The 27,310-nt window shown below is 32.7% G+C and overlaps 2 protein-coding genes across 5 annotated transcripts; both read right to left on the bottom strand.

Annotated features, from left to right (window-relative positions):
* Positions 1–513: 513 nt before the first annotated feature.
* mRpL15 (mitochondrial ribosomal protein L15) lies at positions 514–15,942 on the bottom strand. 3 transcript variants are annotated; one of them, XM_072545287.1, is made up of 5 exons: positions 15,772–15,942; positions 15,532–15,689; positions 15,028–15,353; positions 13,904–14,212; positions 514–649 (listed from the first exon to the last, which is right to left on the bottom strand). In XM_072545287.1, the coding sequence occupies exons 1-4, from the start codon at positions 15,865–15,867 to the stop codon at positions 13,911–13,913; spliced, it is 882 nt and encodes a 293-aa protein (XP_072401388.1). In that variant the 5' UTR covers positions 15,868–15,942; the 3' UTR covers positions 514–649; positions 13,904–13,910. The 3 variants fall into 3 exon arrangements, with proteins under 3 accessions (XP_072401388.1, XP_072401389.1, XP_072401387.1); XM_072545288.1 differs by having other exon boundaries at positions 13,910–14,212; XM_072545286.1 differs by lacking the exon at positions 514–649 and having other exon boundaries at positions 13,868–14,212.
* Positions 15,943–16,072: 130 nt separating this feature from the next.
* LOC140451464 (E3 ubiquitin-protein ligase MIB1-like) lies at positions 16,073–19,093 on the bottom strand. 2 transcript variants are annotated; one of them, XM_072545285.1, is made up of 6 exons: positions 18,889–19,093; positions 18,603–18,822; positions 18,169–18,367; positions 17,405–17,715; positions 16,955–17,284; positions 16,073–16,836 (listed from the first exon to the last, which is right to left on the bottom strand). In XM_072545285.1, exons 2-6 carry the CDS (start codon positions 18,816–18,818, stop codon positions 16,696–16,698), a joined length of 1,197 nt encoding a protein of 398 aa, XP_072401386.1. In that variant the 5' UTR covers positions 18,819–18,822; positions 18,889–19,093; the 3' UTR covers positions 16,073–16,695. The 2 variants fall into 2 exon arrangements, with proteins under 2 accessions (XP_072401386.1, XP_072401385.1); XM_072545284.1 differs by having other exon boundaries at positions 18,603–19,093.
* Positions 19,094–27,310: the final 8,217 nt, after the last annotated feature.

The following is a 27,310-nucleotide window of genomic DNA, read 5'->3' as shown; positions in this document are numbered from 1 at the left end:
CACAATAAATCTCGATAACTATCTTTTCAAACAGAAACTAACGTAAATATTTTCACGCAAAAGGAGACTTCTAGTGTAGTTCGTTGTATGACCCTCCGCCCTTTAGTTTCCCACCTTTTAATAATTTTGTTAAAAAAAGCCGCGACTCCCGTACAATATTTAAGTGGCTCCATCTATCGGGGGGCCCCAATTTATGAATTTTCAGTGATAATTAAATAATTTTTGTACTAATTTGGGGCAAAGCACGATACACTTACACTTGTGTGTGTATCGTGGGGCAAAGTATCTTTAGTAAATTTAGAATTTACTAATGTTTATATTTTGAGAACGATTTCCGAAGTAAGTGGCTTATTCCCATTTAAATAGTAATTACTTTAACATGCCACAAGAAAAAAGTATCTTTATTAATGAGTACCTTCGAGTGTTTTTTTCTTTTCCTGTCTGAAAAGTTGAACGGTATTTTTAGGTTTTTAGGAAAATGATACCATCAATTTTATTTTACAATATATTAAAGAAACAATAAGTCGAAACAATATATGTTATATTGCATATTTTTAACATGGTTTTTGTACAATATATTTTATGTAATATTTTATCCAGCTTACGGTCCAGCCATGACGTTCTTCCTAATTGTCTACTGCTTCTGTACCTGTAAATAAAATAAAAGAAATTAGAAATGAATAAATTTATTAAAATTATATAATAATAAAATAGAATTATTTTTGTATAAAGGAACTGGTCAAAGCTCTAGTCTTCTGTAGCATTTAGACTACAATTTCTTCTGATTATCCCTCAAGGGATGCATAACACAATGCGTAAAGCTCTGGGCCACATATCTCTAGATATATCGACTTAAGCCGGGTGTTTGGTTGTATAGGCAGTCCCAATTTTAGTTCCTCGGGTTACCGTTTAATAATTGTACCATGTTTAATAATTATCTCAGTGCGCCGTCTGTCACTTCCGAGTTCAATCGATTTCTAACAAACAACCATGGGCGGAGATAGGTTTAGCAAAAAGTTAAAATAAAAAGATCTTTAATGCAACAAAAATTCTGGTACGACGACTGGTGGTACGAAATATTTTTGTTTTCAAATTGAAAATGTGTAATTCATAATAATATCGTCGGCTTAGTGACACAAAAATGTATCTCAAAAATGTCTACTTTTCAGGAGAGCTTATTTAAGGTTTTTAAAAAAATGATTTGCATTTTGTAATGACCTGTAGTTTATTCTCAACTTTCTTGTTCCGAATTATTAATCTTAGAAATGTATTCTTTACGGTGACACAATCATACGCAACATTGGATAAATTGTGGTTTCAAAATATCAACAATTAGATAAAGTAGTGGAGATACATTTTTGTGTCCGTAACTTAAAAGTCTATTGTTATAGAGACTTACGTAGATACCATTTTATTTTAGAAAAGCTTTGTATTTGAGTAATATATATAAATTTCAAGAGATGAACATACTGAGTGGCAGTATAATATAATATAATTAAAAGTACAATGGATTAAAATTTATTAATCTCTACCTGGTCCAAAAACTTAACCACGCAATTTAAATACAAATTATTGACTTTGTAGTTGGATTAAGTTTTTCTAAAATGAAATGGTATCTACTTGTAATTCTTTGTTGCTGTATATATAATCTAATTTCACATCTGAGGGCTACCCAATTTACTAATTATAATAATATAAATAATAATCATAAGTGATTTTACAACTTTATATTGTTCTGAAGCTATTTTCTTGTGGCAATAAATACTACTATATACTACTAGCGGACCAACTCGCCATCGAGTTTTTTAAATGAAATTTTTATTTTGCGAGAAAAATTAAGAGATCAATACAAACAATATAAGCAAGAATATACATAATATTGATCAATAATAATGCAAGTAAAAAAAAGTGATTATGGAAGTCGACCTCAAAACCGGAATGCAATTTTTAGTTTATCAAACGTCGACATGGATATCATTTAACAGTTAATTTTGCATGCTGATCACGAATCCGGTGTCAGATTTGCTCTATCTTGACGTTTTATGCGCGTTTCGGGTCACTTCCGGTGTCGGATCGCAACCGGAAGTACATATTTAGATTCGTCTCGACGAGACCTTTCGATCCATATATACATTGTGGGGTCTAAAACTTAAAGTAAATTTTAACTTCCGGTCATCTCAAAACCGGAAGTGAATTTTTGTACCAAAAGTATATCTTGACAATCTCATACGTAATACTAATAATATTCCGAAAAAATATTTTAATTATCTAATATGGTTTTTGAGTAAAGTGGTGGACAAGAAAAGGGCTTAGCGTTTTAGTATATAAGATTTAAACGTCTCGATGGGAATAATCACAATATATGTATTAATAAAACGAAATTTATATAAAATGTTTAGACAACGATTTCTGAATTAGAAGTCGAAACGTCAATAAAGTTTATTTTTTTAATAACTATATTGTGGTTATTTTCATCGAGACGTTTGTAACTTTATTTAAAATCATGAAATATTTTTTTTTAAATTAAACATAAACCTTAAAAACATTTTCAAACAATAAATTTAATTGTGTCAATCACTTTGCACATCTGATTGTTTGTCCTTATTGTTGGTGAGCAACGACTTATAGAAGAGATGATAATGGGAAGGAATAATGCCTTTATTGCACAGTTCTTCTAAATCCTTATATTTTTCCTCTTTTATTGGCCCTTGTGCTTCATATGCCGTTGTTAAGTTTGGCATGGAAAATTTCCTAGTTTTTTTTCGGATAACCTCAAAAGACTCGAAATTTTCATTTTCCTTGTAGCCATGTTAATTTTAGCCAATTTATAGTACTACCATTACTACCTTTTATTAGAATTGTGGCAAAAGCTTTGAAGTGATAAATTTCTTCCTGTTCAATCTCGTGTACAGTGTATTTTGATTTCTTTGACGCCATTCTTACAATGGAATACCACCCAGTGGGGTCAAATATGTCCACATTTTTTTATGCTTTCTCAATATAACCGAGTCACACTCCATCATCGAATAGCCAGGTTCAAAAAAGCAATGGTCAATTTTTGGAATCTCTAATGGCTGAACAGCGTAAAGCAACAGCAGATACATTTACGTTGCGGTTTTGGCAACCAGACGTGTCATTTATTCTTAATCGTCACCAAAAAATATATCCTCACATTTTTTATATCCTGATACATTAGGTTCACTGGCAGAAACATGGGAGGCCCTGTCTGAATATGTCAGTTGTTGTAATGAGAGCGGTAAATGACTATATGTTGTATCATCTAGTACCGATTTGTTAAAAGCTAACAAAACTAACTTCTTCCCTCTTCCTCTAACTTTCCCTCTTGCATCCATTATTGTGTAATAATAAAATTATAAAACAATATTATAACGATTATTATAACAATCTCTACAACAATTAACTTAAAACTGATTCAACGTATTTACGTTTTCACAGTTGTAACAGAACTGGAAATGTTACGGACCACCTTGCTAAATATAATAAACAAATAATTATCAACTGATTCACGTCTTTCACAACAGTAACAGAACTGCTAATACAACGGACCACCCCGCTAAACATAATAAACAAATTATCAAATCCACAGTTGCTACCTGCAATCGCCATTCAGTGCAATAAAATGTAACTCAATATTAGCTTATTTATAGTACGAAAACATAGTATCACAGAAATGTAACAGCACTTACATTTCTGTGACACTAAAAGATTGCTAAGAAATGTAGTTACGAAAACTCCTTACTGGGGCTTTAGGTGTTCGGAGAGATACAGTTTTGTGTCACTCAATAGAACTCACGAAAGTAAGTTCAATGGTGTAGATATCTCAAAACGGGAAAAAATGTAGTTACATTTTTGTATCACTAAGCCGACGATATATACTATTTATTTATGTATACAGTATTTACCAATGAATAGACTAGGCAACCAGTATTACAGAAGTGTGTATTCTTAAATTTGTTATTACATATAAGGAAAAATAATTTCAAGGAAGTATTACAAATTTATAAACAATTAAAGTAAAATACTAATGTTCCAACCAATCGTATATTTATAAAATTATCAAGATATATAAGAAATGAACAGGAAAGTACAATTCTTAATAAAAAGCCACTTCACAACATACCTCCTATGAACAATTTATTGTTCATGAACATCTCAGAAACAAAACCAAATTAGGTAAAAGAATGATTTAAAACCAAATTAATTTTATGAGATTTGAAGGAATTAGAATAACATGAACGAAGTATTCTAATAAATTGTTCACTTGCACGTGAATACAAAGGTTATTTGTTCTTATCTCTTCTTCTTCATGTGCCTTGTCCGTTCCGAACGTTGGCAATCAACATGGCTATTCTGACTTTGTTTACGGCAGATCTGAATAGTTCAGCAGATGACAATCCGAACCATTGCCGCAAGTTTTGGAGCCACGAGTGTCTTCTCCTCCCTGGACCCCTTCTGCTGTCTATTTTCCCTTGAATGATCAGTTGAAGTACTCTATATTTATTATGTCTCATAACGTGACCCAAGTATTCCAACTTTCTTTTCTTTATACTTATTCCTACCTCTCTCTCTTTACCTATCCGGCGTAGTACCTCTTCGTTGATCACGTGCTCAGTCCAGGATATACGTAATATACGTCGGTAAGCCCACATTTCGAAGGCCTCTACTTTTTTCATCATTGTTGCGGTCATTGTCCACGCCTCCATTCCATATAACAAAACCGGAAATACGTAACATTTCAGAAGTCGAATTTTGAGAGGTAGGGTGAGGCTTTTAGAGGTGAAAATTTGCTTCATGCTAGTGAACGATGCTCTTGCCTTTTCTACTCTTATACGTATTTCCTTTGCTTGATCCCAATTTGAGTTAACTGTTGTTCCCAAGTAGATGTACGAATCCACGTGTTCAATTCTTTCATTGTCTAATATCAGTTGCTGTGGTGATTGTTGGGTTTTGCTTACTAACATCCATTTGGTTTTTGTGATATTTAGTCTGAGTCCGTATTGTGCACTTGTTTTTTGTATCTTACTCATTAGACAACTCAGTTCCTCCATGCTACTTGCTAGAATCACAGTGTCATCAGCATACCTTATGTTATTAATTATTTCTCCATTTATCTTTATGCCTTCTGTGCTTTCCTCCAGCGCTGTCTTAAATACTTCTTCTGAGTATATATTAAAGATAATGGGAGACAAGATACAGCCCTGTCGTACACCTTTCTTGATCTCAATTTTATTGGTCAATGTAGATTCTACTTTCACTTTAGCTGTTTGGCCCCAATAGAGACTCGCTATTGTTCGAATGTCTCTGTAGTCGACTCCGATCTTATGGAGAACTTCAATTATCTTTTCGTGCTTTACGTTATCGAATGCTTTTGCGTAGTCTATAAAGCATATGTACACGTCTTTGTTCATATCTCTGCAGCGCTGGATGAGTACCTGTAGACTAAAAAGTGCTTCTCTTGTCCCAAGAGAATTCCGAAACCCAAACTGCGAATCTTCAATGTTATCCTCGCATTTTTTGCTTATTCTGTTGTAAATAACCTTGGTGTATGCCTTCGAAATGTGGTTAATTAGACTTATCATCCGATGTTGATCACAAGACTTTGCTTTTGGTTTTTTCGGTATGGCAACAAAAGTTGACTCTAGCCAGTCTTCAGGAAACTCCCCGCTGTTATAAATATTGTTAAAGAGTCTGACGAGTGAGTCTAGAAATTGACTGTTTGTTTCGCACAACATTTTCAATACTTCCCCGTATACGTTATCGTTGCCTGGTCTTTTGTTATTTTTAAGACCCTTTATAGCATTCTCCACTTCTGATTTTAGAATAGAAGGGCCAGTATCATCATTGCTCAGTGTATACCCACTAGGACGGTCATCATTAAACAGTTGTTCCACATAAGTTTCCCAGATTCTAACTATTTTGTCGGGGTCTAGTTGTAGATTTCCATTATCATCGCATAGCCCTTTCGATAAAATATTGTTCTTATAATGAAGATATTAATGTATTGGAAATAAGATGTTCTTCCAGGTATCTTCTGAAGAATTAAATATTCGAGGAGCAGTTCTTCCATACTGTAATTTTATTGTGTGACCATGCCCTTTATATTTTTCTTGAACAAGAAGCAAAGACAAGAAGTAGGTACAAGCTCCTTACTGCTAATTTCTATGACCACTCAACATATTTTCACAGTTTCAGGTCATTTGAGAATGAAACCTTAAGTATTGTGTATAAGAGAAGACTATTCTATGATATCTGCTTGGAATGTGTTTTATAACATTTAGGCAAGAATGTGTGAAAGATCCAGCTCTGTTTATATAAAAATATCCGGAACAACCCAAGTTTATTCCTATAGCGTGATTTTTATAGGGCTAGCTTGTTAAGGCGTAAAAAAATGTCACTCTTTTATAGATAAAAGAAATAGTAAAGTAATTGATAATAGTCAGAAGCATTTAAGAAGCACAGAGGAACACTGTTGGTTATTTAATAGATATAATTCCAGTTAAATAAGTAATTAAACAGCAGCTGTATGTTAAAACAGAATGGGAGGGCTTTGTTACCTATCAGAAAATACAGGTTTTAAAGAATATGAGCTGAGCAGTTTCTGTATGATCTCAGAGCGAAAGGTCAGAATTATTGGGATAAATTGACTCCAGCATAGAAGATAGAAAACCAACGTAACATTTATAAAACGTACAAAATCAGTCTCAAATAGATCCTGACAGATGAAAAACCAAAGAGAAAGCTATTATAATCATTTCTTTGCATATATTTACAGATACAAACCTCTAATTGTAGGGAAAAAGTAACCCGGTCGGTTGGTTGTATATACAGATTCAGTTTTAGTTCCACAATCTCCCGTTTCGAAGCGCTGTCAGCTACTTCACTGAACAGCAAACAAGCATGTCATGGGCGGAGAATTAATATAATCAGGGTCCTGATCTGATTCTATTTCATTTCGATCGATGTCGAAATTTAAAAGCGACTACGCCATGGCCATGACAGTCGCAATCGCTAGCGATTCTCATTCATTTCGACTGGGGATCAGGGGATCTTTACTGGTGATGGGGATATTTACTTTATCATTTTGACACTGCTGAAAATTTGGGTTGGCCCTGTTGTTTATTGGCTGCACTACGCTTGTTGAATGTTTGTTTTGTTTACGTTACGTGAACGTCTTTTTTTTTCTTGTTTGAGTTGTTAAAACATAAATAGTGGCCATTCTCAATTATATTTTGAATTGAAAGAAAAGATGGCAAGAACAAAAAAGGTGATATGGGAGATCCTTAAGTTATAACCACTAAGATTTGACTTAATATATTTTTAAATTTACTGCAGCTTAGTAATACTAACCCTAAACATTTTGGGTATCCTAGAGGCATAAACACCTTCTTCCAAATATGGTTCTAATACCCTTATTAAATAATTTGCAGCTTGTTTATTAAGCCGGAATTGCTGCCTAAATTGAACATCACTTAGTGAAAAATAATTTTGAGTATCCCGTAACATTCTTCTTATTCTCTGTTCTGAGCGTCGGATATCTATCCTCTCTAATTCCTCCAAAAATAGCAAATGTCCATAAAACACAGCCATATTAATACTTTTTGCCTCAGTTTTCCTTGCAAGGATCAAAACACAACACCGCCTACGTACCTAAACTGAACCTAAGTTCACTTCTCCCAGTCCAGCCAGTCATGTCAGATTAATTTCGACTCGAAATGAAATTTCAACCACTTTCTTGAAGTTGAAATTAATTTCGATAAATCGAAAATTAGTGACGTCGTTTGGTTAGTTCAGCTGAAATCCACAAGGTTCGCAAAGTCGCATTTCGACGTCGCCATATTAATTTCGACATGTTTTGAGTCGAAATCTCAATTAGAATCAGGGCCCAGATCATTCATGAAACAAAAATCCAGATATACTCCATTCGCTTACCTCGGGCATATTTTGACAGATTCATTGTCCGAAACCTATGACACAACAATTCCTACTTCTAGTGATGTGCTTAGAGGTTATTTTCAAATAACCGTTATAACCGTGGAAGTTATTTTCGGATAACTGTTATTTTAAACAGTTATCAGTTATTTAAGTTATTCAAGTCAAAATCTGAAGTTCTTTTTGGAAGTCCCAATATTTATATAACTGGCTTATAGTTTGTCCTTGAATAAGGGTCATAATACAAAATTTGTCTATTTTTATACCTCTAGGTAAAAATATTTATAAAACTTTAGAAATAACTAAAATTGAACCCTTGAACACGTGTTTACGTGTTATTTTATCTTAAATATTTACAGAGTGGTACAAACAAAAATTTTAAAAATTGTAATCTTTTTATTTTAATACTTGCATACGTGGTAAAACGCTGGTTCGCAATAAATCGATGTATTGTTTTCATTTCACAAGCATTTTTTTAACTTCTTGTGATGAAAAAATAGGACTTTAAAAATTCAAATCATTTAGTTAATAGTTTACTAAAAGGTCACTTAAATTTTTTTTTCTCAAACAATAGGCATCGTCAGTTTTTATTTTATTTATTGACCAAAAACAAAAATATATTGGACTTATTAATTAATTATTGGACTATTGGACTTATTAATATGTGTTTAATTTATGCTTAGAGTATTTTTTATTTAAATATAAACAGAAAAGACCAAGAGCCTCCTGCAAATATTTGGGTCTTCTTCCTTCTATCACAGTCATACCTTGATATTTTCAAGATTCCAAAAAATTTGATTGAATCATTGTATTAAAACGTTAAAGGTAATATTGGAAAGGAGATTTTACAAAAATTTAAAGCAATCATGGAAAAAACAGTTACCAGATTCTTTCTTAGGTAGTTCAAGTACTAGGTAAATTTATTTTCCGAACCATTTAATTTAGAACCAAATATTATTGTAAATTTGAAAAACGCCTATTATATCAATTGATGTAGAAAGAAAATTTTCCATTTACAAATATATGTACTCAGACCGAAGCCATAAATTTTTTTTAGAAAATTTTGAACAGCTTTTAATAATTTATTGTTACTAAATTAGAAGTAATATCATTTATTTGTCCAAATACTTAAATATTAAATTAAATAAACTTAGTTTGTAAAATAAATAAATGTTAATTAATATAAAATTTGAAGATATTTTAAATAAAACGGATAAGTACTACTTCCTGAGTTGTTTATAATTTTTTATTCTTATACGCAAATTTTCTATATAAACATGCATATTTTTGTGTAAAATACTTTTAAAATATTTATGCCAATATTTCATACGTTTTTATTTGCATATTTGCCCAAATCTAGATAAAATATTTTTGGCATAATCTAGAAAAATAAATAAGATTGTATACATATACATTAGGTCAGTCAACTAACAATAAAATCAAGATGTCATGAATAAAGTTTATTATTCAATAGCAGAATATTCAATTTTCAATAGCAGAATTGGAACTTAAAAAAAGTAATTGTTATACCTTCGTTGAACCAAGTCTGCTTCGTCTATCAGACAACAATTGGCCGGCTTTTGAAAACAACCGTTCACAAGGCACCGATGTGGCAATAGCACAACACTTTTTCTGAACCATCTGGCTAATGTAAGGATAGTTGTATCTATTATGACGCCACCAGTTCAAAGGATTTTCCTGTCTCGGCAAAATATCTGCTTCCAAATAACGTTGCACTTCGATAATAGCGCGGGACGTTGCCGTGCCTTTAGGTTGATTCACGGCAGCTGCTTTTTCAAATGTTCCCCAAACTGATATTTCATCTTCATCTTCATTATTTTTTTGTTCAATTTCTTCTTTAGGAGGCTGGTTCATTTCATAAACTTCTTGTGATATGAGTTTTGTTATGTATTCTGTAACCTTTTTTTTTGTATTTTCTCCGTAGTTCTGGTTAGAGAATGCTATCATTTTGAATCGGGGATCCAAAAAGGTAGATATAGTTAATGTTTGGCTATTTTCGATGTTTTCAAATCGTTCTCTTAGGCCTTTTTCCAAGTCTAAGATAATATTCATAGCAGTTTCTGAACACGTTTTCTGTTTTAAATTACCACAAACATCATAGAGGCCATTGATTAAAGGTATTACGTACGAAGCCGTACTGTAATTTTCTCCATATATGTAAATTTCAATAATGTTAAAAAGTGCAGAATAATTTAAATTCTGCTGTCTTAAGATCATCGATCTGTCTTTTTGCTCGATGCTTAAGATTAATATATACCTATTTTAGTTTGATATTAACAGTTTCAGGTCAGGTACATACATTACTCCCAAAAAGATAAATAAGTGGTCACTAAATAATTACTACGTAATATGTCGTAGGTATCTACATCTACGAATATTTCTTACTCTCGCTTCTAAAACGTAATACGTAATTTCCGCATTTTAACTGTCTGAATAACCGTGTACCAGAATAACCGTGTACCAGAATAACCGTCTATCAGAATAACTGGCTATTTTTCGCTAGTAACTTACTTAGTAGTTATTCCAGTAACGTACATTAGCGTTAAAATATTGACTGTTATTCTCTGGTAGTCACCGTCTACCAGTGAATAACTGTCTACTAGACAGTTATTCACTGGTAGACGGTTATTCAGGCAGTTAAAATGCGGAAATTAGGCATAGGAAGCGAGTAATACCGGACTGAGCTCGGTATGTTGCAATACTATTAACAGAATGATCGTTTACTCAAGTAACTGCCTTGATATAAAAAATAACTCAATAACTGGTAACTTATTTATTGGATAACTATTAGTCACTGTTATTTGTCAGTAACCAGTTATTAATAACAGTTCCTGTTATATCGTCACTTCTCTACCTACTTCTCAGTTTTAATAGCTCAAGTATCCTACTATTGCAGACTTCTTTCTTTAAAAAAAGAAAAATTATTCTAAATAGTGGAAGTGTATTTTTAGACACTTCAAATTTTGGGTAGTATATATTTAAAAAATATATTTTAGTTGTTATAATTTAACATAACTATTTATTATATGGTGCAGATAAATAAATATCGATTGTCGGTAATTCGCAAAGTTCTATTTTATTTACTATTTAGTTTGTTTACTATTAATATTGGCTATGAGTTCGTATGCTTGGTTGTATAGTAATTTCCAGCCACTTTTAGTCTGCCCAGAGATTTAATTTTATTCTTGACATTTATAAATATTGGAATGTAGGCAACCATTATTGCACTTATGCATAATTGAGATTGCCTAAATTGGTACTAATTCTAAGGAAAAGTAATTATAAACAACGTTCTTTCTCCTTCTATGTTCCTTTTCAAAAATCTTAGAAATGACTATGTATAGGCGGATAAATTTTTAACAAAATGTCATATTATTAGTGCAAATCAGCATGGCTATCAACAGGGAAAATCAACTCAGACTGCGATTTTTCAATTTGTCTGGGATATTTTGAAATGTACTGAGATTGATCATATGGCTTTGGGTCTCTTTTTGGACCTATCAAAGGCATATGACTGTTTAGTGCATGACCCATTATTTGATAAATTGGAGAAATATGGTATACGTGGACCAGCATTGAACTGGTTTAAGTCCTACTTGGCAAATAGGAGACATTTAGTAAAAATACATAAAAACACTGAAATAGGCATCTCATCTGAAAGCACTATCAATATTGGAGTACCACAAGGAAGTGTGATTGGTCCTTTACTGTTTGTGATCTATATCAATGATCTTCATGGTCTAGTGGCTAATACTACTTCCAGCACAACAAATTATGCAGATGATACAAACATTTTAGTCAGTGGTAAAGACATGTCTGTTCTAAGCGTTAATGCTAGTTTAGAGTTCCAGAAAGCTAAAGACTGGTTTTCTATGAATAGGTTGGTTTTAAATCAAAATAAAACAGATCTTCTTTTGTTTAAGACAAATTATGCACATTCAGATATGCCAAACAGTATTATTGTAAATAATGACACTTTAAATATTAGCAGCAGTACCAAATGTTTAGGATTATATATTGACAGTTTTTTATGTTGGGATAAACATGTTGACCAGTTATGTATGTCTTTGAGTAAAGTGATTTACAGCTTTAGAGTTCTAAAAAAATACATGAATAGTAACTCATTAAAAACAGTGTATCATGCTAATTTTGAAGCAAAATTTAGATATGGTCTAATAAATTTTGGCCACAATAGGGACATAAATAATGTATTTCTGGTTCAGAAAAAAATAATCAGAGTTATGTTTGACTTAAAAAGTAGGGAATCATGTAGAGGGTATTTTAGGAGTAATAATATGTTAACAGTTTACGCTGTATTTATTCAAGAATGCTTACTGTTTCTATATAAGAATAAAATACTCTTTAGGAACTTTGAGCCCAATAGTATAGTAAATACCAGGTTATATAATTATAAAATTCCAATACACAGGTTAAGTATAACAGAAAAAAACGCTCTTTATTGCTGCATCAAATTGTTTAATAAACTGCCTGAACCTATTAAAAGGGAGGAAAGATTAAGTTTGTATAAACATCAAATATTTAAATTACTGGTAGCTCTTGAGCCATATTCTGTGGAGGACTATTTGTATATGTAACGGTTAGGAATAAGTAAATAATATTTTCGTTTGTGACACTGTTTTTTTTTAAATAATTTTATGTTCACGGAATGTATATTATTTTCTAAAAATAAAGATATTGTTATGTTATGTTATAGTGGAAGTGTATACTAGACCCTTCAAATTTTGGGTAGTATATATTTAAAAAATATATTTTAGTTGTTATAATTTAACATAACTATTTATTATATGGTGCAGATGAATAAATATCGATTGTCGGTAATTCGCAAAGTTCTATTTTATTTACTATTTAGTTTGTTTACTATTAATATTGGCTATGAGTACGTATGCTTGGTTGTATAGTAATTTCCAGCCACTTTTAGTCTGCCCAGAGATTTAATTTTATTCTTGACATTTATAAATATTGGAATGTAGGCAACCATTATTGCACTTATCCATAATTGAGATTGCCTAAATTGGTACTAATTCTAAGGAAAAAATAATTATAAACAAAATCCTGGTGATGGTTTTTGGTAAAACGAGAAAGTAAATATTACTCCAGAAAATGTTATAAAGAACTATTACGATTCAATCAACATGTTAAGTAATTTTCCCAAGAATACTATCTTCTTTTCCATATCATTGAAGAAAAACAACAAATGAAGTGATTTGAGCAATTTTATGTCCAAGAAATGTTCATTAACAGAACCAAAGGGGCTTTACTCGATACAAAGAAGTCAGAATGACAGGAGAGTTGGTGTTATTATTAACTGTGAACATATTTAATATTGAAGATTTAAATCAACTGGAAAGTTGTTCCTCTATGTATTTCCTTAATTACATATTTAGGGAACAGCTCCAAGATGCTGTAATTGGTCATAACTTTGCTCTTTATATTTTTCTTGAACAAGCAGTGAAGGCAAGCTTAGAAAAAGGAAATATGAGGGGTACAAACTCCTTTCAAACAATCTCTAGGACCACACTACATATTCACAATTTCTGCTCATTTGAGAATGAAACTTAAGAATTGTGCACAAGAGAATGAGTTTTTATAACTCACAGAAACAGTAACTTATGATAATGTGATAATGTTATGATAATTTAGTGAGCACAAAGATTCCCTACTGATTACTAAGAGAGTAAAATAATATTAAGGAAGAATATCCAAAGTATTCAAGATAAAGGCCAATTGTCATGTAAAACAGCTAAATGAACAATTGGAAACATTTTAAGTGCAGTGTGCAAAATTTTTTATGAGAAAGGGAAGTGGAAGTACAGATTCAATCAATGACCAAAAATATGGTATATAATTACCAATTCAAATAAAAAAGTAAAACAAATTGTCAAAACTTTATCATACTAATTTATTTATTTACCACTACCCTATGAAGCGTAATATTCCTGTAGTTCCTCTTCCAAAGGTTTAAGTATAATTTTATCTCTCAAATTGACCACCCAACCTGGATGTAGACCATAGAATATCTGCCTAGGATCTTTCCTTTCCATTAACATCTCATATAGAGGATCTTCTTCTATTTTTGGTAAGGTGTATCCATATTTCTGGGCTAAAACTAGACGCTCTTGGGATATCTTTTCGGGATCTGCCAAATATCCCCTCTTTGCTGGATCTGAGTAATGTTCTATGGCGTCTGGGGGAGGCATCATTCTCCGGGGTATTGGAATACCTAAAATAAAAGAAAAATTAAGTAAGGACATCACGAGAAATCACTTTTACATATTTTATAGGTGTATAATTTAGCAATGGAGAATAAATCTGGAGACTGGAATGACAGGGAAAATTGGAGAAAACGGTTGAGTGAAGGAAGACAGTGAAAACTGTGGAAATCCTTAGTAGTAGTAGTAGTAGAATAAATCTGAGTTTGGATCTAAAAACAAAGTTTTCTAAACTTCTAGTAATATACCACACATTATTTAAAAATTTTTGACTTGTAATTGGGTTGAAAAATGATATGGGGAAACAATAGTTAATAAAAGGGTTAAAACAAAATGACTATACTGGTAAAAAATACCAATATTGGTTATAGTTTTGGTAAAACAGATTTTTTAATCGAAGTGTGTACACATTTATTTCCTAGATGATCGCTTTCAGCTTGCAAAGCCATTTTCGGAGTTATGGTCAAGTTTTTAAAAGTATCACTACTAGGAGAGATCTCATTTGGTAGAAAAACACAGAAATTTGCCTTTAAGCTGGTTCTACGTTAAAATATTTCATGAAAAAACACAAAAAAGACTACACTGGACACCACAAAAAACAAATTAAAAAATTTATGGTACAGGTGACAGAATCCCACCATTTGTTGGAGTTAAAGCAGAAGATAGTTTTCTTAATGTTACAGGCCCCATTTGTGGAAATGAAATGTGTACTTAATTCTACTAAACATAATTTTAGATAGTACAAATTTTTTAGAAGGACCTTGAGTATGAAATGTATAAAATTCGTACATATAGAACCATTTTTACTGTAAAATTATGTAATTACCTCTTTCAAAAAACTTCTTGCTATTAACCATAGCCTGCAGACTGTGTGGATCGTAGTAAGCAGAAGTGACAACACCACCTTTTCTCTCAATTGCTGCTATAACATGTTCTGTAGCCCACTGGACTTCAAGGTTAATTTTGGCATCAAATATATCTGCACCATCATCTGTTAATTGTACTCCAAAATGATGTTGATCTGGGTAGATTTTAAACAAGCCAGTGTTTAAGATTGCTACTAAATCAATGGGCTTTGTACTATCTATACGATTGGTATCTATTAGTTTTTGGAGATCCAACATTGATAAAGGTGGATATTGGCGTTTTAAACTAAAATATTAATTGAAATTGGTACTAGAATATGTGAAAAATTGCAAAATGATTGACAAACAGTAAATATATGGAATTATACATATTTTTATACAAAACAATTGAAAATAAGAAGAATATTGGTAAATGAATAATAGAAAGTACCAAAAAATATATGTAGTTTAATGGTATTACTTACTGGTGTCCTCTGTAATATGGTTCCCATGGAAAACGCAGGTAAAATGGATTGTTTCCAGTTTCATAACCAAGTCGTGTATAGTTTTGCCTCGCCTTTGATCCTTTATTACCATGTCCGTGGTAATCTCCACCGTGTTGGGCCCTACCTCTTCTAGTACACTAAAATAATCATAAGATTTATTATTCAACTGACCTCTCTTTAGGGAATGGATGTCTTTTATGTTAACAAAAATGTACATACTTTGCGAGCTCCAGGATTATCTCTAATGTTTGCAATACATACTCTGGGTAAATACCTAAGAAGATTGAGAGCTCTTTCAGTTGTATTATTACTCATATCTGAAAAATATAATTTTAACACTTCTGGGATAATTATTTGAGGTTAGGTATGTTTTAATTTTTGACTTTGACAATTCTGGTCTTGTACTGTAGTGGGTATATAGCCACCAGGTTGTAAATCGGTCCTCTCATTATAACATAACACAGTTTATCTAGAGTTCATAAAATAGTGTTTAAAGAATGTTAAGAGGAAAAAATAAAACTCAGAGTAAATAATATATTAATACAAACAACTATTAATAACATTTGTATCATTTGGGTATATACTAATAATAAAAATTACAGGTGAAACTAATATTTTAAAAATAATTTCATAGATAACATATTATGAACAACTAGAAATATTAAATATGATCACATTTTTAACATAATACAACGAAAATTGGTTAACAATGCTAAAGTTCGAGTTGGACAATAGTATTTGATCAAGTGACTGAAGGTAGGAGTTCTAATATGGTATAAAAATGAGAAATGTTGCAGATTGTACATAGAATATAAGTTGCATCAGATTTATATTTACTGTTAGAACGAAGGAAAGCAATAAAGAAAATAGAAAACGTAAAAAATACAAATACTTATATAGCATTTGAGATTTGCTGGTTGCCTTCAGCATTGAAAATAATGTAGTCATGGGATTACTGTATGCCACATAATTATCTCAAACACATCAGAGTAGGAACTGTATGTAAATTCAATAAAGGAAATCGAGAACTAGTCACTTGACTTGTCAAATATTTCAGAGAAAACGAGAAAACATTCGCAAAATGGAAATACTATAATAAAATCATATTTTTTATCTTTCTAGCTAAGTTAACAACATTTTTACTCAATAAAGCAGTATCCTTTTCTCCACCGCCTTTCTGCAGATTGGACATTCAGTCATTTGATCGCCGCACATCTGGCAGAGTCCATGTCCACATAAAAAGATCATATTCTTAAGCCTGTCGAGACAAACTGGGCACATAGTCTGAAAATAAAGATGTTCTATTAAGTAACCATGGAAAAAATATAGTTTTAGTAACATTCCACACCAAAACTTGGTTATATAAGTTGTTTTCTAACCAATAATGTTATATATCATTTACCTGTTCCTTAATGTCTTGTAACTGTTGCTGTAATTTCTGTATATCATTAGTACCAATGGTATCCCGACCTCCATTGTTCATTATAGGCCCTTGTATTACCGGAATTTCACTCGTTGATGGTTTGCTTTCTTCTTCAACATCAGCCTCCACTTCGGAAATAGTACCCAGACCTCCTGCACATACAGCTATTGGTACCATTTGTTCGATTTGTGCTCTACATGTCACACACTTCTTCATTATCTGTGAGCAGCTTTCGCAGGCACACATATGGTTGCAAGGTTTGAAGAGAACTGATGATTTCTTATCAGAACATACTAAACATTCTTCAATCTGAAAATGAAAGATATGGTTGTTTGAATTTGAGATGTTTCACACAGATTTTCATTTTTAAGATTAGAAAAAGTGGCATATTCAAAGTAGGAAAGACTTTTGACTAAATGATTCACTTACCTTAGTTCTAGTGACGACAGATTCTCTACAAATGAGACATTTCTTCACTCTTGGTGCACAGGCTGAGCAGCAAGTGACGTGACTGCAAGGCTGGAATAGGATGTCCCTTTTGGCATCTGAACAAACCAAACACTCTTCTAATGTCGAGTTACTGTTGGAGTTTTGAGTGTTCTGGTGGGATCCCATGTCCATTTCGCCGCTCTGTTTCTCTTTGTGACATTTGGTCAGAGTTTTGCAGAGGTTGGGATCCGGGCACAAGTCCAAAGGTGTTTGTCCTTTTTTGTTCTTTATGGTTAGATCAGCTCCATTACCTTTTGGAAATATATGATAGTGACTAAGTATTGAAAACTTAAATAAAATGAAAAAGATAAAAAAATATTTCAAATTATGGGTATGCACCAAAAACCATTTGTACAGTTCTATATTTCCATTGAAAATGTGGAAAATATAATAAGCTTGCGACCTAGACATGGTTTGCTTTTTAGAAATAAATTATAAGCCTCAAATGGCCAGAAAATAGGAAAAAAGTCTCAAAAATAAAAAAAAACCCAGATTATGAAGAATTTCTATTGAAATTGTCAAAACTATATTAAAAGCAACAATTATTTTCATAGTAAAAGCAAATACTACTGAAAACTGAAAAACTAGTTAAAGAGAGATTTTATTGACATTTAGAACAGAATGTAAGTACGAATAAAATTTTTAAATCAATAATTTCCATTATTAACAGTAACAATCCAACCAATAACAACAAAAACTCTTACCTGCCAAGAAACAAGCTATGCTTGCTGATGACTTTTTGTCTGATCCTTGTGTTCCCAGGCCCATAAGCAGTTTCCCCACATCCTGGACATCTTGTAGCTGACGTAGTTGCGAAAGAGTGTGGTGACGTAAGGCTTCATGTAGAGGAGTGTCTCCATCTTTGTCAGCCACATTCAAATTAGCACCTTCCCTCACTAACAACTAAAAATAATAATTTTGGTCAGCGAAGTTACTGTAAGTGTTATAATTTGCTGTAATTTAAAAAATACAAAGTGGTTATAAAACTCTAACCATAATGCTGTTGACATTAGAAAAAAAAGGAAAATCAATAAAAAAGCTGGAGAATCTGGTAAAAAGTACAAAAAAAAAACTAAATGGACAGGACCTAAGATATACAGATTGGAAATAAGGTAATCTAAGAAATAGCTCAACTTACCCTGACAATTTGAGTGTGTTGTCTTTCCACAGCGAGATGAAGTGCAGTCTGCAAGTTAACATTCTGTAGATCCATATTGGCTTTTCCATTTAACACTAACTGTTCAGCTACTTCAACATGGTTGTTTAAAGCAGCTAAGTGAAGAGCAGTGTATCCGTCATCCTTCTTCTCATCAACTATCCATGGCCTTGGAAGTTTTGCTAGCAAAATTTTCATTGCACTATATAACAGACAGAAACAAGCAATTAAACTATATTATAAATAGGTCAGTGTGGACGATAATTACCTTTGGAGATGTGGAACTGTCAAATATATATCTAGAACATACAAATATTCTGAAAAGAAAACATTAGAAACCTGAAAATGCAATTAAAACCATTTTTGTTTGTGTGTGGACCTTACATTGTTAAAATCAAGTTATATGTTTAAATATAAATGTTTTGAACAAAAAAATGTACTCTTTTCCACACCACCCATGAGGTAGAGTACTAGGCGCACTTTTTTTAATGTGGTGTCCCCAGGAGGCATAATCCACATTGGCTATATTTACTGACAACACCAGCAACAGCAACGTTGAGGAAAAATTATGATAGCAAATTGTAAAGGTATTTTATAGTTGTGATTTTCCGAGAATATAACAGTATTATTTGATCAGCCGAAAAAAAGCAAATATGGAAGACACAGCAGTGTACAAAAGAAATGTTAGGTATATATTAATCTCTATTACTTGTAGTAATTTGTAATTAGACAAATTGTAAACTGTTAATTTAAAAAGTAGAACACTCTTTTACCCACAAATTAAGATAAAATATAAAGCAATTTTTTGGATTATCATGTCCAGGGCATTTATTTGACTTAAAACATATTAATCCAGATTTTCTGTACAATTTAAATGAAAATTTAATAAAAAAAGTTAATGGAAATTTTATTAAACGTCACCAGCACCAAACACAGAACAAAACATTCCTACTGTCACCTGTCTCTGTCAAGAGAACCTTGATTTGACTATGAAACTAGACATTTTCTTGTAATGTTATTCAGTTACAGTGTAGGTACTTAAATAAGAAAAATGTCTAGTTTTTCTCAATGAGATCTCTTTCTGGAGATCAAAACACTTTTTTATAATACAAAACGTATGTTTAATTTTAAATATATCAGGATGATTTGTACTATTTTCTTATTTATTTAAAAAATGTTTATATACTATATCATCTTTTTCTATTTTCGTGATATTTCTTTTCGCTTATGCCTATTCAATATATCTTTCTTTTTCTTTGTGTCTCTGTCTTACATTGTAAATATAGCAAGTCTTTTGTGGCAGGAGAAGCTGAAAGAAGCTTAACTGTTGAGTTCAATGCCCTAGAAAGAGATAGAGTGAGAGAGGGAGTGAGAGAGAAAAATCGAACAACCGCAAAAGATGTCACTGCTCGTTGCTTCCATTCCGTCTATGTTAATTATTATATTACGTCATTAATATATTACGTCTAAGATACGGCGTAGAACTATGGCAAAATAACTAACACAAATGGCAAAAGAAATCACAAAAACATGGCTAGAAGATCCCACGCACATCGAACACGGAGTCACCACAATGAAGACCCGACAAAAAAGTGACCGCGGGACTATATTGTCTCACGTTGACCCAAATGTGCAAATCCTCATGTAAATCTAGTCTTCAGAAGTTTTCATCTTAAATATTATGTAATAGAATAACACCACCAGGAATGTCAAATTGATAGTTTATTTATAACAATACTTCTACATATTTTGAAACTTTTTGATAGCCTTCTTAAATTTCTGGAGCTGCATTTTTCTATTGAGGGGACACTGGAGAGGGTTGAGCCACTTTTTTTCAGCGACCTGATTTTCTGCCTTGTTTTAGTAATTGCATAAAGTTTTTTACATATTGATTAACTATGGGTTTTAGTTTTTTACCGCAGTAGTATGATTATTTTAAAAATTGTTATTTAAGTAAAAAATAAATGATTTAAGTACAACATGCACTTGTCTCAAACCTCCCTTATGAAGGGAGGCTTGAGACAAGCAAATGGAGGTTTAAGGCAAGCCTAGGGAGGTTTGAGACGAGAGTAGTGGGTAATGATAAAGGCATGAGTTAAAACCAAATTTATTAAAGAAAGTAACTAGATATTATTTAACCCTGCAATAACAATAATAAAAAAACAGAAATATTTGAAAAATATGCCAAAATAGTATGTATCTACTTAGAATAAATTTTCATATTTAGAAAAATCAACTGAAAAAGAAAAGGTCCTATGTTTTCTAGCAATTTTTTTTTAATCTTTCCACCTTTTTTATTTTGCTTTTCCTTGTTTTTGCCTATTTCTTCAAATTCTTTTTTTATTTGGTCTTTTTCGGGGGTGTCCGTTAAAATCCGTGTTTTCCCACATTTCCTTCCAGCTTTCTTTTTACGTGGAACAGCTTTCGGAAATGGCCTTATAATCTCAGTAAAGTAAATTTACCTAGCCAGATCGTAACAGCACTAGTCTAGTTTTTGTAAACATAGGTTAGTTTGTGTTATTTGTATCTCAAAATCAACAGTAAAAATAATTTTTTTAGTTTCTAGAGTACCTACAATTATTGTAGGTACTCTAGAAACAATCTTTTTCCTGTTTGATAATTCAAATAATTATGTTGAGTCGTGAGAAGTATATGGTGGCACTGTCACAATAATGTATGTATTAGTAATATTAATATAATTTTGTATATAATGTATATAATGATTTCAGACCTAGAAAAAACATCTCTTGAGAAAGGACTAAAAATGAATCTAAAGAAAACTAAAATAATGACTAATACAGAAGACAGATCAGTAATTACCATAGGTGGAACAAACATAGAACAAGTCCAAGAATATATTTACTTAGGACAAGCTATCAGAGCAGACTAAAGAAATAACCAGAAGAATAAGAATGTGGTTGGGGAATATGCAATCGGAAAATTCTTATATACTGTCAAAAACCAAAAAATACCTTTAAAATTAAGAACGAAGGTATTTAATGCATGCGTCCTACCTGTTCTGACATATGGTGCCCAGACGTGGACGTGTACCAAGAGCAACTTAGATAGAATAAAGAAAACTCAAAGAGCTATGGAAAGACAAATGTCGGGAATATCGTTGAGAGATAAAAAGAGGAACAAGTGGATGAGATGAAAAACCGAAACAACAGACGCTGTCGAACATGCATTGAAATTAAAATGGAAATGGGTTGGGCATAACGAAAGATATCAGGATGGAAGATGGAATAAAGAAATTGGCCGCTGGAGACCATATACTGCAAAAAGGTCAAGAGGTCGACCGCAAATGAGATGGAAAGATGACATTGAGCAAAGCGCAGGTCCAATGTGGAAAAGACAAACAGAAGACAGAGACAAATGGAGACAAATGGGAGAGGCCTATATTCAACACATGAATAGATTTTGGGCTATAGATAGATAGAATATAATTTTAATAGTTCCTGTTTGTACAATTAAATAGTTTAATTTCATTAACTTACGTTTTAGGTTATGTAGGTTACTTTTATAATTACATTCTAGCAAATAGTAATTTTTGGTATTGCCTATACCTTAGGATTTTATTATAAATAATGTAAACGAGAAGCCTATTATGCGCTCGAGAGTAAGGAATTATAAAACTGATGATTGTACTAATGATGTTGATGATAAGGATAATGAAGAAACGTCCACAGGTACAGGTAGTAGTAGTAGAAAACAATCACGCAGGTCTATGTCTTATTTGAATTATATTTGTACTTCTGAAAAGAAGGAAAGAGTTTGTAAAATGTTTTTCCTGAATACATTGTGTCTTTCACGTCAAATGGAAAAAACTGCATTTTCCAAAAAAGATAAAATACTGAATACAGTACAAATCTAAATATTACAAAAATGTATGATTTATATAAAGAAGACTGTATGAACAAAAATATTCAACAATACGCGAAGTTGTCAATGTATAGATCTTTATTCAATACAAATTTTAACCTTGCATTCTTCAAACCAAAAAAGGATTTGTTTGACCTATGCGAAACACATAAAAACAGCAATGAAGAAGAGACAAATGAAATGAAAGATTTAATTGAAGACCATGAGATGCTTGAAAGAGAAACAAAATAAAAATCAAAGAAGAGATGTGAAAATGATGTGCTATCTTGCAGCAGTTTTTGATATGCAACAAGTTCTTCAAACGCCCCATTTAAATGTATCTCAGTTGTATTATCGTAGAAAGCTTTCTGTTTACAATCTGACTATTTATGATCTTCACAAAAAAAGGTTATTACTATTATATATGTGGGATGAGACAAAAAGAACCGAGAGGATCCAATGAAGTAGTTTCCTGTGTTAAAAAATGAATAGAAGAAAAGACTCTGGAAGGAAAACAAGAAATGTGTTTTTTTTTTCTGACAAATGTGGAGGACAAAATCTCAACAGAAATGCTGTCGTAATGTACCTATAAAGATCTGGCTACTAAACATAAAATTAAAATATTTCACTTTTTCTTGGAAAAGGGACATACCCAAAACCAAGGTGATAGTATACATAGTAATGTTAAGAGGCCTTCAAAAAATGTTGCTATATACGTGCCAAGTCAGTGGTACCTTATTGCATGAACAGCATGTAGAAAGATTCCATACAATGTTACTGAAATGGATGAATTTTACGATTTTGTTGAATTCATAAAACATACTTATAACGAAAAGGATAAAAATTAAAATGGAGAAAAGGCTAAGTGGCAGAAGGTACGTGTTATAATGGTTGAGCCCGTTTTTATAAAATACAATTATGATGATGTGAATTTTATCAGAATTAATACTGAGTGTAGGACAAGAGAAGAACTTTGTCAGTACATAATGACCTGCAAATACTGCATAAGTCCAGATAAGCTACTTCTGCACTAATAGTTCTAATGTAGCACTAGTCTATGTCCACTTAATTTTTTATTAAAATAATGAAACAAAAAACTAGTTTTATAGTAATGTAAAACTTTCTGAATGAATTGAAAAGTAGGCACAAAGTAAACGTTAATGTTTGAAAAACAAAATAATGGAAAACCAAACTTCTGAACAATTTCAAATTGCTCTCCTGAAAAGTTCTGATTTCGGACATAGACTAGTTCTGTTCTAAGGCAGCGAATTGTTGACAGTAAATAAGTCAGAAAGCTGACCGTCAGAAAGAGTTTCTGTTAAAAAACGGAATAGACGTATTATAGCTACACCCTCTGTATCTAATTTTATTCACTCACGCCTACAGTGACTTTTCCGGGAACGATGTGAATAAAGAGCATGGATCCGGAAATAGTGGATTCCACATATACATTTATTGGACCATTTTAAAAATAATAAAAGCTATATTTTTTACAGCAGTGCGTGCTAGGTCAAGATTTATTAGATGGGCAAATGTCGACGCGATAAAGTCAAGAAAATGGCGGTTTATGGCCGCGGCAGATAGGTTTATGGATTCTTAATACGGGCTTTTACGTTTGTGAGGGTACGTAGGAAGCATCTTTGAAATAATTGTTTTTTTTACTAGGATGGTTTAATGGAAACACGTTTAATTAGGGTATTATTAGTGTTTTGTTTAACTATTAGAAAATAATACTCATCCTATTCTTCTACTAATTCTAGTTGATAGTAAATTAAATTAGATAGTGCCTCTCCTAATTTGAGACTATGAAGATGGCTTGATTGTGCTGTATTCTTGTAAATCCCACGTAGTCTACTGATGGGTATGTGATGACCTTAGCGAACATTTTATACATTTGTAAAGTTGTGGAAGGAACTCATATTTGCAATCTTTTTACAGTTCTGATGTTTATTATTAGCAGACTAGAATATTTTTAAAGAAATCCTACAAAAAAAAATATACTCAAAAATTCCACTAAAGCAACCACAAGATATAGAAATAGCTGTAGAAACATTAACAAAACAAATATATGAAGCTGCACGGGAATCTACAAACATATCTTTGAAAACAAAAGGTTCCATAATGATCGTCCAACAATAACAAGAACAAAAATATTAGAAAAACAAAAACTTGTAACAACTTGTTTACAAAAACTGTAAAAAATGGCATCAAACCGACAAAACCAAATTCCACCTATCACAACAGATGATTTTACTCTTCACTGCATCATGTTATTTCTTTTTCTTGCCTATGATTGCTGCGTCAATAACTTTTGTTTTGATTTCTTCCCAATGTTCTTCGGTGCCTAGACTGCCTGTGTCTGTCAGTGTTTGTGTTATTTCTCTCTCATAGTTCTGTTTGACATCTTGTTGTTTCAATTTTTGTATATCTAGCTGTTCTGTTCTTTGTTCCTGTCTTTCCCTCCTGTTTCTCTAAATTCTGCATCTGTATTTTATCTCTACTAGAATAGGGTCAGATCCGCAGCATGCTCCTCTTCGGATCTTCACATCTTGTATGCTTGTTGCGGCCCGTTTGTCTATCAAGACATGATCAATTTGGTTGGCGGTTGTTCTTCCAGGCATATTCTATGTCGCTTTGTGTATGTCGGGTGGGAAAAAAGTCGAACTTATGATCATTTTTTCTACTGGCAAACTTGATAAGTAATTCTCCATTTTCATTAGTATTTTGATGAAGTGAATGTTTACCAATGGTTCCTAAGAAAAGCTCTTCTTTGCCTATTTTAGCATTCATATCTCCTAGTACGATCTTGATGTCGGTTCTTTTCGTTTCTTCAAGAAAAAGAAAAAGAAAAATACAAAAAAGGAATGGTTCAATGACGAGTGTAATAAGGCCATATAGAAAAGAAATGGAAAAGAACACAAGAAATATATGGAAAGAAGAACCAGAGAAAGAAGGGCAAGTTACCAAGGTGCAAGACGGAGGGCCGATAAAATATGCCGAACAGAGAAAAGAAAATACGAAAACGGCAATATACATAAAATGGAAGAAAATCTTCAAAGCAACAATATAAGACAGGCGTACAGATATCTACGCAATTTAAGAGAAGGATACAAACCCCGAAAAAATCTATGCAGAAATCAAGAAGGGCAAATAACCAGTTATCTAAAAGAAATAAAATCAGTCTGGAAAACATATTTCCAAACTCTTTTGGAGCATATGGACATGCATCACAATAAGGGAGATGCCGAAAATATAGAACCCCCAACGATGGAAGAGGTAAAACAGGCAATACGAGTCCAAAAGAACAATAAGACTCCAGGTCCAAGACAGCTGAATATAGAAAGAGGTAATCTTCTAATAAATAAATCAATACATATTGTCGCCTATGCCGATGATATCAGCATTATGTCTCGCAGAACAGAAGAGGTGGCAGAAATATATTCACAATTAAAAATAAAGGCAAAAGAGACCGGACTAGAAATAAATATTCAAAAGACAAAAAAGTTAACACAGGCAAGAGCTAGGGGAAACAGATGCACAGTTGAATTAGAGGACGATATTGAAAGGTAGAAAGTTTCATATATTTAGGAGTTGCATTAAACACGGATGGAACAAAAGAACCAGAAATCCAAAGAAAAATAGTAATGGGAAACAAAGCTTATTTTTCACTCGATCATGTGTTCCTTTCCAAAAACACACACTGGAGATCGAAAATCAGGGTCTACAAAACTATTATCAGACCAATAGTATGTTGTTCATGCGAGACATGGGTGGTGAAAGGAGAGACAAAAAGAAAACTGGAAGTCTTTGAAAAAAAAAGTCCTAAGAAAGATATTTGGACCTATTAACGAAAACGGAATATGGAGATCCAGGTACAACCATGAACTCTACCAACTGTTCACAAGAGACACCGATCTCAGAATTCGTTAAACTTCAGAGACTTCGCTGGGCTGGTAATGTAGTAAGAATGGAGACAGAAAGATTGTCAAAAAAAACCTGGAGAAGATCGGCGCGGGACCGACAAGGTTGGAGGCATCGTTTAGAAGAGGCCAAGGCCCGATTTGGGCTGTAGCGCCATTGGAGAGAAAGAGAGCATCATGTTATTTAAAAACAACTAAAAATGAACATTTATTTTAATAGCAGATAAAGATTTATAGTTTGTGCATGGCGTTGTTCATTAACAATGCAGTATTAATCAGCGTAAGTAGACTAAACAATCATAGATGGTGTTGGTTACCAGTATTGTGTCTTCTTAGTTAGGCGGTTAGGTTCTTTCCATCTGGCGAATGGCATGGAGTGCGGAGTGATGCGTCTGCTGAACAAGCTGAAGCCTTGTCCCTAGACGAACTCGCTGAAGCGTTGGGGGCCCTTAAGCATCGCAAGGCCCCGGGCCTAGATGGGATACCGCCTGAGGCAATTAAACGTCTCGGCCTACCGGCGTGGTTCCTGGGCCACATGAACGCTGTCCTCGTTGGACAGAGCTTTCCCGCAGACTGGAAAACATCGAAACTAATTCTCTTGCATAAAGGAGAGGAAAAATATCGACCTACTTGCCTCCTACCTTGTATTTGTAAACTGTTTGAGAGAAGGCTTATCCCCTAGACAATATGGGTTCCGTAAGAATGTTAGCACGACTGATGCAGTGCTGGGAGTTTACCGAGCGTTAAATATAGAGGCACGCGACCAAAAATGGGCTGAATTGCTCCTACTAGATGTTAAGAACACCTTCAATTCACTGCAATGGGGAACAGTGATGAGAGCGGTTGAGGATAGAAACTTTCCTACGGCTACTTGAGGAACCTGGTCTCGGATTATCTATCCGAGAGAAG

Source organism: Diabrotica undecimpunctata, chromosome 9 (assembly GCF_040954645.1).
Source record: "Diabrotica undecimpunctata isolate CICGRU chromosome 9, icDiaUnde3, whole genome shotgun sequence".
Classification (NCBI taxonomy): domain Eukaryota; kingdom Metazoa; phylum Arthropoda; class Insecta; order Coleoptera; family Chrysomelidae; genus Diabrotica; species Diabrotica undecimpunctata.
This window is presented reverse-complemented; position numbering and strand designations above follow the sequence as displayed.